Raw genomic sequence first — 15,463 nt, 5'->3', positions numbered from 1 at the left:
AAAAGCAGCCTCAAAAACATGTTCTTTTAGCCTAGATTTGAAGACGGCTGGAGCTTGATGTACTGATTCAGGAAGTCTATTCCAGGCGGATGGTGTAGCAAGATAAATGGAACAGAATCTGGAGTTCACAGTGGAGGACAAAGGTACAGATAAGACAGTACCTGATGAACGAAGTTCCCGAGGAGTGTAGGGAGAAATGAAAGTGGAGCTGCAGAGTGAAAGCACTTGTAAGTCAATAAGTGGAGTTTGAATTGTATATGGAAAGAGATAGGGAGTCAATGAAGTAACTTGAGGAGAAGGCTAACATGAGCGTGGCGACACTGGCAGAATATGTCGTGCAGCACAGTTTTGAACAGATTAAAGGGAAGAGAGATGGTTTAGTGGGAGACCTGCGAGAAGCGATAAGAGTATGGATAAGGGAAGAGAAATGGGACTTGACATACTGCTTTTCTGTGGTTTTTGCCAAGAGTCACAAGGAACTGTAGTGGGAATCAAACCCAGTTCCCCAGGATCAAATCCTCTGTACTAACCACTAGGCTACTCCTCCACAGAGTTTTGGTAGTGTGCTTAGAAAGGAAAGGATGAATTTTGGTGATTTTATAGAGAAGGAAATGACAGGTTTTAGCAGTCTGTTGGATATGTGCAGAGAGAGGAGTCAAAAATGACCCCAATGTTACGAGCTGATAAGACAGGGAGGATGAGAGTTTTATCCAAAGAGATAGAGAATGGGGGAAGAGGAGATGTGGGTTTTGGAACAAGTTACCACAAGATATAGCAAAAGTTAAAAAAAAAAAAATGGATTGAAGAAATGTACAGACGATAGTGAGGACAGAACCCTGAGTAACTGCGCTCCTGAAACATGATGATTGGAAACTGGGAAAATTTAACAGGGGTTGGACCATGCTACACCCCACTTTTTATTTAAAATAAATGTTCTCTAAGCCTCTGCTGTTAGTGAAAGGATGCTGGAAAAGGTGGAGCCACCCAGCCAGTTCTTACTAAGTGCAATTTATTTATAAAACTTAACACACTACCTCTATGAATCATGACCTGACATCCTCCAAAGAAATAAGACTAAACATCCAACTACAGTAAAACTACAAGCAATGAACAACAGATATAAAACCATAAAAACACATTCTTCAAAAATTAGGAAACATTGTTTTCCCCTCAGAAAAAGTACTGGATGCTTGTAATACGCTCCTGAAGATGGAAGTGGTAGTAACAGAATTCAAAACTATGTGGGATAATCGCAGAAGATTCTAAAAACAGAGGTCAACATGGAACATAACCTAGAACTCAATCATTCACACGGTGACCTTGTTGAATCTCAGTAAGGCAACACTACAGAGGAAGTACGGTAAAAAAGTGGGGAGGGGGGGGGGAAGAATGCATTCTGGCCACATGTATCCTTGGATATAAAGGTGCCTACTCATAGCTTACGCACTAGGGTTAATGATGATGGTAGCGATAGTGAAAAACCTTCTGGAGAAGTCAACCCCCCTGGTGCAGTATATGCCGTGGTGAATACGTTCATGTACTGCAGCAGCAGATAAACCACAGAAACTAATGAAAAGGTTAAGGCAGATTCCTGAAGTACAAAGTAAATAATGTACTGCTACTATTATATCACAAACCCTGCATTTGATTACAGAGACTACACAAAGACAGCTCCCCAAAAGTGTAAAAAGAACTCCAGAAAGATCTTTCTCTGGCTCGACAGACTATGAGCTCCAAAGACAATCAAGTTTCATATTAAATATGATGTTACATAAACAATTATGCTCAACCATGTCTAGCTAGTTAATATGTAATGTAATATTGTTTACTGTATACTGAACAGTTCCACTGTAAGTTATTACTAATGTTAATCTTTTGATAACATACTGTTAAATGTAAACCGCTTAGAACTTATTGGTAAAGCGGATTATAAATGCTAAATTAAATTAATTTAATTTAATGCAAGTACTACCGCAAGTGTAGCAGTAAATTTGAAAGATCACACTCCACATACCCCGGGGCTTAGGAGGATCACAACAAGAGAGCCAGCCAGATCAAGTAACTGAGATATATATCTATAGATATACACACACACACTAATAAAATGAAAAACAAAGGTAACAGTAATTTAATCCACTGTTAAAAACTATATTGTTTTGCATATATGTATTAACTGATTAGATCATAGTTATAATTCTCCTTCTAAAATCTAAATAATTGTGAGACGCCCATAGAACCTCACCCACCTCCTTTCCCATTGAATGGATTGAACCTGCTTTCTCTGCGTGGTATAGTAAGACCGGTAATTGCTCTAATGTAAACAATTTACATATCCTTCAAAGCTTCCTCATCAAACACGTTTTCCTGGTCAAACAGTTCATCTGGGAGTCAAATGCTAGATTCTGATCAATAAGTACTCCTAAAATCTTGATTGCTGAAGAAAGTTTGTATTTATGTTTATTAATTGTAAGTGATGTAAGGTTAGGATCTGGATTGTTCTCAATCAAAAGAAACTTCGTTCTTTCAGTATTTAACTTCAGTTTATGCCTTAACATCCATTTTTCATTTAACAAAATACATCTCTGAATGATAAGTAACCCTTAATGCAGTGAGGAATAAAGAGGGATTAAAACCATAATGTCATCTGCATAGCTATAATCTGTAAAACCATCCATTGCAAATTCATTTCCCAAAGAGTGTAAAAATGCATTAAACAATATGGGGGAGAGGGGTGACCTCTGTGGAACTCCACATTTTAATTTTATATGATCTATTTACCAAAAACCCTCGCAGCCAGATTAGAACGTCCTAAAATCCCCTTTTCCTCTAAATTTTAAGAGCATTGCATGATCCACTAAGTCAAAAATACTCAAAAAATCAAATTGGAGAATAAGCAATCTTTTGTCTTCACACAAGGCTCGCCTAGCAGAATTTACTAAACAACCAAGAACAGTTTCTGTGATATAAACTGAACAAAAAACCTGACCAAGAAAAATTAAGACGGTCATGAGTTTCCAAGTAATCTAACAGCTGGTAAGAAACCAAACCCTCCAGCAGTTTTACAAATACAGGTATTGAATTTACAAGGTCTATAATTAGAAGTAGACTGACTAGAGTTTTTTTTTTTATTCTTCATAAAAACATAAGAATAGCTATACTGGGTCAGACCAATGGTCCATCTAGCCCAGTATCCTGCATCCTGCATCCAATAGTGGCCAATCCAGGTCACAAGTATCTGGCAGAAACCCAAATAGTGGCAACATTCCATGCTATCAATCCCAGGGCAAGCAATGGCTTCCCCCATGTCCACCTCAATAACAGACTATGGCTTTTTCCCTCTAGGAACTTGTCCAAACCTTTTTTAAACCCAGATGCTATTGCTGTTACCACATCCTCTGGCAGCCAGTTCCAGAGTTTAACTATTCTTTAAGTGAAAAAATATGTCCTCCTATTTGTTTTAAAAGTATTTTCATGTAATGACATTGAGTGTCCCGGTCTTTGAACTTTTTGAAACAGTCACGTTTATTTGTTCTATTCCACTCAGCATTTTGTAGACCTCAATCATATCCCCCCTCAGCCCTCTCTTTTCCAAGCTGAAGAGCCCTAACCGCTTTAGTAATAAAATTACCAAAATTTGCAGGGAAATGACCTAATGCTAAAGAATACTGTAGCCAAGACAATAATAAGGTTTTAAATTTTAAAGAAGCTGACTACAGGGAAGCTGTGCAGAGAAAATGGCCGCACAGCAGCCATCTCCATGGCGAGCTCCTTGGGCCTGACTCACCCCAATCAGCAGCTGGAGACCCAGTGGAGAGGCAGCGGCCCAAGTCAACTCACAGACTGAGTCGGGAAGACACACGAGACCAGGTCTTAGCCGGTCATCTAAGCTAGGTGCTCTAACCTTACCTGGTAGCCCCCAGTCACATTGCAGGAAGAGGCCGACCAGCAGAGTAGAACTGAAACATAGCTACATCTCAAAGACGACTCTGTGTTACAAGACCTATGCCCACCAGGATACAAAACAATACATATCAATAAAGCCAGAAAGAGGGAAGGAGGCGTAGCAATAATATACAAATCCTCCTTCACAGTAGAGTTTGTTGCTAAACACACATCCTCAAGATGCGAAATACGAGCATGTAAAATCACCGACAAAACTCTAACAGACTAACTATGCATCACACTACTCTATCGCCCCCCCTCCCCCCAGGAAGCAGGACAAACGCCCAATATACTTTCATGGACCGTATCAAACACCTACACCTATTACCCAAATGTCCTACTAATAGGTGACATAAACCTGCACCTAGAAAAATACACTAATGAACTTCCTAAACCAATGGGAATAAGGAGTCTCATCGCACACAAAAAGGACACCAATTAGACATACTAGCTCACATTCACGAATAACAATCACATATTAACAAACCATATATGGGAAGAAGTACCATAGTCAGACCACAGCAAGCTCACTTTCACATTACAATGGAAAGAAAAAGGCAAAAAAAAAAAAAAAAAAACAAGAACCCAACACACATTCATAACCAGAGGAAAAATAGACAACCAAACATTCTGAACAGCAGCAATAAATAAACAACAACATATCACCCGAGGAAGAACACTTCATAAGAAACTGGGATGAAACAAGTAAAAGCACACTAAACAAAACAGCACCACTCAAAACAAAAACCAAAAAACAACCATGTCCCTAGTTTATGTTTAAATCTGTTTACTGACGTATTATATAAAACATATATACATAACGTTCAACAAATAACCTTACTAATAGAACAGACAACTATCGATCCGTCCATATACGTCAAATCATTTTCTTCTTTTATCCCCGAACACCCCCTCCCCCACCCTCCCTTCCTTTTAGTTTAAATCTTTTTGTTAACAGAATCCATAAAACCCACACTTAATATAATGTCTATCAGTCCTTACTAATACACACATAACTGCCACTCCCCCTGAAAACTCCAGTATCTTCCACTATTACTGAACAATTTTGTAAAGATTTCTACAAGATGCATACCCTCCATATACCCGAAAAAGGACATGGAACTCCATCAGTGAACCAAAATACGTTTCCGCAAAATTTTAATTTTTCTCCCCCTGTTCCCCCCACTCCTTTACCAACCCAAATCTTGACTTACTAAACATCAATTCCCCTCCCCCCAAAACTCTCCCTCCCTTCCAAAACCATCTTACAGTTGCCTACAGTGTGAGCAACTTAACCTCCTTCACCTCTTATGAACCCTACCCAAGGTAGCTTACAAATTCTTAATAATAAAACTCCTACCTCTTGGGCTCATTATTTGTAAATAAGGGTCCCAAATTGTCAAAAACTGTTTCTTGCGTCTTAAAGTGCCTTTCGCGTCTCGAGCTTCCCATGCCATCAATTGGTGTATCTGATTCCTCCAATGCCCAAATGCGGGAGTCTCCGACCCCACCCAATGTTGTAAAATTGTTTTCCGAGCCACCAAGCACAATTTCCTACAAAGCAGCCGCTCAGGCCCTTTTAAACTGCGAAATGCTCCAGGCACATCCAAAAGTAATTGTTCCATTGAACCTTGAATAGTTCTATCCACCAGATGCTCCAGAAAACGCACCACCTGGCTCCAAAAACTTTGAACTTTCTGGCAAGCCCAAAATGCATGATAGTATGTTTGTCTAGGATGACCACATTTGGAACACTGCGAATCTTGGCCCCCTCCCACATGTGCTAAGATCGCCTTAGTCATATATGCCCGTAAGATCACCCGAGCCCCACATTCCCTCAACCGCATATCAGATGTTAAAGTATAAACTCCTTTTAAAGATTGTAAAACTTCCCAAGTACCTAGCCCCACCCCCTATTCCTCCTCCCATTTTGCCTTGATTCCCTCAAATCTTCTGGCGGGACATAACTGAACAAGGGCCTGCACTAACCCAGAGATGGACAATCCACGATCAGAAATCTTTGAAAAGAATGACCTGAGCTCTACTCCTAGCTTGAATTGCAACTTACTCCTGTCCATGGTCCTTATGTAGTGTGTTAGCTGTGTGTACGCAAACTGTGCACCCCACCTCACAGAAGACTCTTCCTCCAAAGTTACTAACGGTTTCAACTCCCCTGTGGCTCCCATCACGTGCTCCAGAAGATATATCCCTTTTTGCTCCCATCTCTTGAACCAAACATTATCCCATCCTGATCTAAACCTTCCATTTCCTCTAATAGGCAACTGATCCAACACCTCAGGGTCCCCACCTAACCGCCTCACTAGAACCTTCCACCCCTCTCTCAATGAATTCAAGAGCACACTCCCCTTTATACCCTCAGGCAACTGACTTTTCTTGCAGTGCAACAGAAAATAAAGATGATAAGGCGCAAAATGTTCCTGTTCTAAGTATAATGGTGTATAAACGGTTGTCCCCTCAATCCAATCTCCCACATGGCGGAGCATACAAGCTTGGTTATATAACTTGGCAGTCCCAGATCACCTTGCCTCCAATGACCTATCAATAGTGCCATTCTCAGCCTCGGCTTCTTCCCTGCCCAACAAAAAGCACTCACCCATTTATAAAATATTCTCAAATCTTTCTGAAGAAGGCATATAGGCAATATTTGAAGAGTATATAACCACTTTGGAAACTGAACCATCTTTATCAGACTAATTCTACCCATTAAAGAAATTGGCAATAAACGCCACTGCTCCAACTTCTCCTTGGTATCTTCAATCAGTTTCCCCACATTAAGCTGATATAAATTTGTCACATCCATGCTCAAATTAATCCCCAAATAACGAAATGAATCTGATGCCTACCTCAAAGGGAAACCCTCTCTCCATTCTTCCTTCACTTGGACTGAGGAAGGTAAAGCCTCCGATTTTCCCAAATTCAATTGGAGACCTGCAAAATCTCCATACTCACCAAAGATTTCCAGAAGAGCCTCCAAGGAACTTCGAGGACTCTCCAGATGTACCAGTATGTCATCAGCAAACGCCGCTACTTTGAAACAACCCTCCCCAACTCGAACCCCCTGAATATCGTCTGTTGTCAACATATCTCTAATTAACGGATCCAACGTCAGCACAAAAAGAAGCGTCGATAGAGGGCATCCCTGCCGAGTACCCCGTAGGACCGGAAACATCGCTGACGACATTCCATTCACCAACACTGTTGCCTGTGGCTCCGCATACAATGCTCTTATTCCTGAAACAAAGAGACCCTCAAAGCCATATGCCCTCAATACTTCAAACATAAAGTCCCATCTCACCTTATCAAATGCTTTCTCAGCATCAAAACTTACTAGAATAGATGGTATCCCTCTTTTTGATCTCTGCTCCAAAGAAGTCAAAATTCTCCTTACATTCTTGGTGATTGATCTTCCCTTCACGAATCCCACCTGTGCTTCATGTATAATTTCCGGAAGCACCTTAGCCATTCTGTTAGCTAAAATTTTTGCCAACAATTTCGCTTCAAAATTAAGCAAAGAGATCGGCCTATAAGATTCTGGCAACAACGGGTCCCTACCAGGTTTTGGCAATACAATTATTTGTGCCACCGTTAAAGACTGCGGCATAGATTCCAATTCTAAAATTTATTGAACATAGCAGCCAAAGGGGTTGTGATCTCCGTACCCATTAGTTTGTAAAACTCGGCTCTATACCCGTCAGCTCCAGGTGCCTTGTTCAACGCACTTTTCCCTATCGTCCCCTCCACTTCTTCCACACCTTATTGTTTATTCAACTGACCTCTAGTTTCCTCATCTATCGAGGGCAGTAGCTTGGACTCCAAATATACGTCCCCCCTCAAACCTAAGTCCGGAGGGCTCTTATATAATTCTTTATAATAACGATGAAATACCTGAGAGATCTCCCAATCAGTACGGACTAAATGGCCCCTGGTCTCCTGAATTTGCAGTATCCCCTGAGGGCGGGCTTTAGGTCTCAACAAATTGGCCAACAGTCTCCCCGTTTTATTACCATGCTTATATAGCTGATATTTATAATATGTTTGAGACTTTGCTGCTCGTTGATGGAGCAATGAGTTCAAAGCCACCTGTATCTCGAGTACTGATTGCCGGGTCTTCCCCGATTGTTCCTCCCCGAATCTCTTCCTAGCCCTATGCAACTGCTCCCCCAATCTCAAAATCTCCCCACTCCTGCACGTGTAGCTAATTATTTCCCCTCTGAGAACCGCCTTTGCGGCCTCCCAATACAGAATCGGGTCATTCGTATGTTCCTCATTATGACTCGCATACTGATGCCAACAGTCAATAATATTTGCTCTGAATTTTGCATCTTTGTATAATTCAATTGGGAATTGCCAGCTCTTGGGTCTACTATCTGCCAAACCCACCGACCACTCCATTAGCACCCAAGCGTGGTCTGATATCACGTAGGGTTCCAACTCCACTTTCTCCACCCTCCCAAATTCCCCCCTGGAAATTAGAAGATAATCTATCCATGCCTGAGAGGAGTGTGCTCTCGAAAGATGAGTATAGTCTTTCTCAGTGGGGTGACGCGCTCTCCAGCTGTCCACCAAACAAACAAATGGCCCAGCTGCCTAAGACCTCTATTCCCTCTATATATCTCTGAAGCCCTCCGCCCCGTACTGTCCATCTCTGGGTCCCACACTGCGTTGAAATCTCCCCCCCACCACCTTATCCAAATTCCTTTGTAGTAATAATAACTGTATTATACGGTTGTAGAACTGCTTGTCGTAGTGATTAGGGGCATAAATGTTGCATAACAAATAGGGGCGACCTTTTATTGTTACTTCCACCATTATATATCTCCCCCCTGAGTCTACATGTAACACCCGATGATTATCAATAGTACCCTTCTTACATAAAATGACTACTCCTCCTTTTTTATGGGTGGCATCCGCAGCCCAGCAGTCGCCTACCCACCAGGTTTTAAGCTTACCATGTTCTCCAGCGTCCAAATGGGTCTCCTGTAAAAATGCAATATCAATGTGATTCCTGTGTAAATGTTGTAATATTTTTGTACGCTTAATGGGTGAATTTATGCCACCCACATTCCATGTTACCACCTTCACGCTGTGAGCCAATGACCCCAAAGTAGCATATCAAAACATCTTTTCTGTGAATTTGGGAGGAGATAGCCCAGCCTCCACCCCCTCCCATACAGACTCCATCTCTTTCTAGCTCCCCTCCAGATCACCACTCTTCTCCACTCATCACACTCAACTCGCAAACATATCAAATAACCCCCCCCCCATCTCCCTCCCCCCCTTTATTCCTCCCTTTCCCGTGCTCCAGAACACACATCTGGAACGTCACATCTAGTGCCTCTCCAGGTTCCCCCTCCCCTCAAACGGAAACCAAACAATAAACCAATTCCCAGCACCCATTATTAACCACCTACAGGGTGTCATCAAATTCTCCCACACAACCCCAGTAACCCCATAACAAACATATTCTCCCCAACCTCTACCATTGACTTGTGACAGCAATAATCCTCATTTGCACCTGATATTCCCCGGTCATACCAGCCCTCATGTCCTATTCATGTAGCTTGTCCACTGCTGTTCAGCTGCTCCAAAAAAAGTTTAGCTTCTTCCACCGAATGCATGATACGTGTTGTCCCATTCCAGGTCACTCTCAGCACAGCCAGGTATACTAAAGCAAACCGCACCTTCTGCTGGAATAGTTGTGAACATATCGGTGCAAACATCTTACGTTGTGCCGCCACCCCGGCCGAATAATCTTGAAAGCAAAGGATTTTTTTTGATTGATACATCAGTGTTTTCCCCGACCTCAGCGCCTGTAAAATCTCCTGTTTCTGGCGAAAATTCAACAGCCGAAGAATAACCACTCTGGGCCGTGCCTCTAGCCTCGTGCCACGTGGGCCCACTCTATGTGCCCTCTCGATCTGCAGAGACTTGAAGTTCCCATCCAGGGCCAGTTCTTTAGGTATCCACTTTTCTAGAAAAGATATTAAGTCTCTATCTTCCAGCTCTTCAGGCAAACCAATTAACCGCAAGTTGTTCCTCCTCGAGTGGTTCTCGAGGTCTTCCACCTTCGCTTCCAAGGCTGCTACTGTTTTCCTCAGCTGCTCGTGGCCGCCTTCCAGCTTTGTAGCGCGATTTTCCACCGCATTCACTCACTCCTGACAGCTCACTAAGTCCTTGGTAAACTCACCAAATTGGCCACTTAGGGTCTCCAATTTCAAGTCTATAGGCGCCAATCGTTTTTCCAATGATGTCTCAAATACCGCCGACATTTCAGCTGTTATTTCTGCTACCCAAGTAGATGATATCGAGGAGTCCGCCGGGCTGGACGGCGCCGCCATTTTGTCTTTCCCTCGTGCCTTTTCTTTTTGGGCGGATTTTGTTGCCATCTTCCCCCTCCGGGAAATATTAACAACTTTCTTACACGCCCCTACTTCAGCGCTTCTTCTGGGTTTGAAAAATATCAGTGGAGGTGCGATATTCAGGGAGCGGGGAACCCCGAGGAACAGAGCAGCGCTTACTCACGTCTAACTCCGATCATGACACCACGTGACCCCCTTTGTCCCTAGTTTAATGACAAATTAATTCACATGAAGAAACTCTGCAGGAAATTTGAAAGAGCATGGGCCAAAAACAAAACAGACAAACAAAACCGTATGGAGAAAAGCCATAAGAACATACACAAACAGCATAAAGAAAGCAAAAGCAGAACACTACAACACATATACAAACCAAGACAGACCAACAAAAAAAATATTCAAACCCAGAACATATTGGCCACAACTGAAACCCCACCATGTACTGACGAGTTTGCACAATACTTCAAAAACAAAATAACAAAAATCAAGATCAAACCTTGCAAAACATCAAATAAACATCACAGACTACCTACAAGACTACGAGACACAATAACCACACCGTAGCAGACAGAATATGGACCACTTTCAAATCATCCTAACTAGACACAATAAAGACACTATTGACAAAATACACGCATGCATACTGCCAACTAGACAAATGTCCCAACTACATGCTGAAAAACCCACCAAACTGGTTCATTGAGTACCTCACCAAACATCACACACGTTTGAAAGAGGTCAATTTCCAACAGACAAAGTACTCACATCCATCCTCAAAATACAACCAGCAAGATCAGCAATATCACAAATTACAGACCAGTAGCATCAATACCACTGCTTACCTAAACTATGGAAGGCCTAATAACACAGCAACTAACGGAATATTTGACAAAATTCTCAATTCTTCACAAATCACAATCAGGTCTCAGACCACAACACAGCACTGAGACGGTCATAAACACCCTGATAAAATTCAGAAACAAAATATGCCAAGGACAAAACGTATTACTACTACAATTCGACAAGTGCATTTGACTTAGATCACACTACACTAATGACACTGCTTGACAACATGAGAATCAGCGGTGCAGTGGCAATATGGTTGAATGGCTTCCTAAAGACCAGATCCTACATTGTAAAGATGTCCAACCAAACATCAGCCTCATGGTTCTCTCAAAGCTGCATACCACAGGGATCGCCAATACTACCAATACTATTCAATGTAATGACGACGCCACTCAGAAAAAAAATGGAACAAATGGGTTTTAACCCATTTGTATATGCAGACGAAGTCACCATCTTCATACCTTTCCAAAACAATATCACAAACATTCAGGACAAAATAAAAAAAAGGATAGGATCTCATAGAAGACAGGGCAACAACTTTCAAACTCACATTGAACAGAGACAAAACCAAATTCCTAGTACTATCCAACACACACAAACCCCATACTCAAATTGAATAGAGACAAAATCAAATTCCTAGTGCTATCCAGCCCACACAACTCCACATCCTACCAAAAATTTAGGAGGTGGTAAGGGCTCCCGAGCTACTACTGCACTAATTTGGGTTGCTCAGTAATGTGCTCACGCTACTCGACTATCACAGGCATGCCAACTCTCCGCCCATGGGTGCGTCTCCCACGCTGAAAAATAAACAATATTTTTCAGTGCAGGATAGCGTGCGCTAAGCAGAAAATTTTGTCAAATATTCCGTTAGTAGTGCTCTTCTTGCGTGTGGTAGGCTCGCATTAGGCCTATCACGCCTTAGTAAAAGGGCCCCTATATACAGTGGACAAAAGTCAAGTTGACAAAAATAACATGTATATTCCCCCCCCCCCCAAAAAAAAAAAAAAAAAATTTTTTTTAATCTAATTGTTGCCAACTAGGAGATGTAAATTCAGTCCAAACTCAATCTGTTGGAACGGCCTCATTAAAACATAGTAGGCTATTATCCATAAGGACTGAAGGAATCTTCTGAAATTATCTTATAGAACTAACCTTGTTCTGAAAGTATTCCGCTAACCCTGAAGATGAAGGAACCATCTGATATTGAAAGATAGCCTTGATGAATTTTAGTAAGATCATTTACAATTTGAAAATGATTTTTTGTATCAATTTTTTCAGCACTTCCCTTTTTCCAAGATTTCCTTAGTGACATTCTAAACTACACTTAAGGCTTCTAATTTTAAGTTTAACAAATAAGTTCCTTTTTTGCACTGGTGGTGTTCTATTGGTGTGTTATTCTCACCTTTTTCCTTGCCTGTCTTGATTCAACTGGAAAAAGGTAGCCAGCAGTGTCACCTCCACCACAAACACACTGATAAAAACCAATTTTATGTATCCTCAAAGAACCCCTAATTAACTGGAAAATGACCACCAACTAAGAATATAAGCCCTAATTATACTATACAAAACTAGAAAGAGATTAGGAAGCATCGCAAATTTATACTATAATTGTAACAAACTATTTTCTATATTTCAGAAGCAATCCAGCAAGTAAAACCCAGTGTCAATTAAGGATCAAGGTTCCAAGTCACCAGTGCTTTAAGCTGGCTTCCTGCCGTCCCCATAAAGACATAGATGCTGCATCAAAGATGGTAGCTCTCAACAAGAGCTTGTGTGGAGTAGGATCTGATTTGTTCCTTCAGGTGGTACTGTCAGTGACATCATATTTGATATGAACCAATGGCATCATGCAGGGTGCTGAGCAAGCTGCAAATCCTTTGTAAGCATGGCAGCCCTCAGAGGGAGTTGTTAAATATATTTCTAATATTACTTAATAGACACACAATGTATACTACAACCTGTCTCTGCTTCTGAAATACTGTGGGGCTTATTTTGAAAACACTTAGACTTACAAAGTTCTATAAGTTACTATGGAACTTTGTCAGTCTAAGTGCTTTTGAAAATACGCCTCTGTGTGTTCTACAAAAGGTATAGCTTTGTAACAGATTCAGAACAAACACCATTAAGGTTTCAAATCTGCATGAAATTTTAGAGATAATTTGTTGTAACCACATGTGAGCCATTAAACTATTTGGCAAAGACACACTGCCTAATTTTTTGGTCTCTTCCATGAGAACCAGCTGGCAAGTCCCTGAAAACTCTGTGATCCAGACCATCTAACACAGGGGTTTCTTAACTCAGCCAGTCAGGTTTTCAGGATAACCGCAATGAACATGCATGGAATAGATGTGCACACAATGGAGGTAGCGCATGCAAATTTATCTCATGCATATTCATTGTGGGTATCCTAAAAACCTGACCAGTTAGGTGTGTTCTGAGGACTGGGTTGAGAAATCCTGATCTGACATGACAAAGATTTCTCCTGGAAGAAGTCTGAAACAGTACTTCCCAGCACAGATCCACTGCAGGTAGAGTAACAGGTGCACTAGGAAAGCACAGCACAACTCTTGGAGTTCAACTGCATTCTCCTTTTAGCTTGCTGCTTATCTTGTTAATTAATAATTTCATAGCTTAAAATACAAACTCAAGTGAAGTGTTGTACATTACATTTCAAGGCTTTCCTTAAGTCATTTCAAATGACTATGCAAGAACAGCTAATGAAGCCAGTTATTTAATATTGCAGTTAAAGCTCCAGTTCAATGAAATCTCCACTGTGTTTTTATTAAGTCACAGGGTAATATTTTATACTCCATAGGAAGCATACAAAAAATTTTAAAAAAAAACCTCTCCACAGGGATTCCCTTTGAAATTCCAGGGCAAATTAGAGCCATAGTATTTTAGAGGCATTTCAGAATTTATCCTACCAGCTCCATTCTACCCGATCCTGGCCTTTCTGACACAAACAAGTTCTGGCACTGTAGAACAGAGCAAGCACCGTTATTTAGATAATTCTCAGCACTATCAGCACCAAAGACAGGCAGAAAGAACACCCCTCACTCAGGATAAATGAGACTGCACCTCCTCAATAATATCAGAAAATTTCACTTAGGGTTTTGGATACAGTCGTCTCTCCCAAATCGTTTTATTTCGCCCTAAAAAAAATCCCTCCATTGTTTCCAGCGGAACCCCGAGACCTGCCTGGAGATGCTGTAAGACCAGGACCTCCCCGCCACCGGTGACCCCTACCTGTGTGCGCATAGGACACGGGCACCTTCCAGATGCTGAAGTGCGCCGACACGGATGAGAAGTACTTGCCAAAGGCGAGCGGCAAGATATACCAGCGGTAGTAGGTGGCAGGCAGCTCGGTGCTGGGGATGCCCCAGGCCCGCAGCAGTGGCGGCAGCAGAATGCAGATGGCCAAAATGTGGAATAGGGAGACGGTGACTGGGTACGGGAAGGAACTCAGAATCATCTTGTTCACGACGTTACCCCCCGAGCTAATCGAATACCACAGTAAGCACAGCAGCGAAATGCGGGCAGCATCGCGAAACGCCGACCGGCCCCCGGCTGCCGCCATCCTCTTCCCGCCGGCGCCCGGTAGTACACACAGAGAGCAGAGCAGGACGTGGATCCCGGGGAATGGCCAACACAGCACCACCACCGATAGGGTACACGCTCTTCAGACGTCACTTCCGCCCTGCAGGGACACGTGTTGTAAAAACCAAGTAGGTTAATCTCTATTTCCACTCTCCCGCGCAGCCGTCATCCAGTACACTCAAAACAAAGCAATCAAACCTATATGAGCTGCTGCATCCTCGTTGTTATTCTTTATTGTTGGTAGCATTTCCTTCTAATCAGGCCACACATGGCTGACCACCTTCTAACCGGCCACATGTAGCCGGCTGCCTTTTACCCGGCTACTTGCTTTGAGTGTACTGGGTGATGGCTGCGCAGGGGAGTGGAAACAGAGATTAACCTAATTGGTTTCAAAGTGTTCGGTCACTTGGTCTACTGTCTATTCAAATTCCTTGGGTACGAGGTATCTAGCCCATTATATGGATTGAAGCCAGTAGGCGTGTTTTGCTGACAGTAGGCGGAGTCACAAGTACACCCAAAACAATAGCAAACGCTACTGAAAGCAATAGTAAAAGATTTTAGAAATAATGGACTGCCTATGCGTGGTCTATCTGTAAAAAGTCAAAAGCTGTTCCAGTTGGATAGGCAGTGCCTTAAAAGGTGGAGGACACATTTTTTTTTCTTTTACTTATTTGACAGCTTTTTTATTTATTTAAAAG

The 15,463-nt window shown here is 42.0% G+C and overlaps 1 protein-coding gene across 1 annotated transcript in view; it reads right to left on the bottom strand.

Moving 5' to 3' along the window:
- Positions 1–14,787, bottom strand: part of SLC35E1 (solute carrier family 35 member E1) — a 59,133-nt gene extending 44,346 nt beyond the window's left edge. The window contains exon 1 of the mRNA XM_030217991.1: positions 14,415–14,787. Coding sequence (XP_030073851.1) covers positions 14,415–14,745 — 331 coding nt within the window. The 5' untranslated portion in view covers positions 14,746–14,787. The remainder of the gene's footprint in view (positions 1–14,414) is intronic.
- Between the last annotated feature and the right edge of the window lie 676 nt (positions 14,788–15,463).

This window comes from Microcaecilia unicolor, chromosome 11 (assembly GCF_901765095.1).
Source record: "Microcaecilia unicolor chromosome 11, aMicUni1.1, whole genome shotgun sequence".
Lineage (NCBI taxonomy): Eukaryota > Metazoa > Chordata > Amphibia > Gymnophiona > Siphonopidae > Microcaecilia > Microcaecilia unicolor.
The sequence above is the reverse complement of the archived record's forward strand: the minus strand, read 5'-3'. Positions and strand labels throughout refer to the sequence as shown.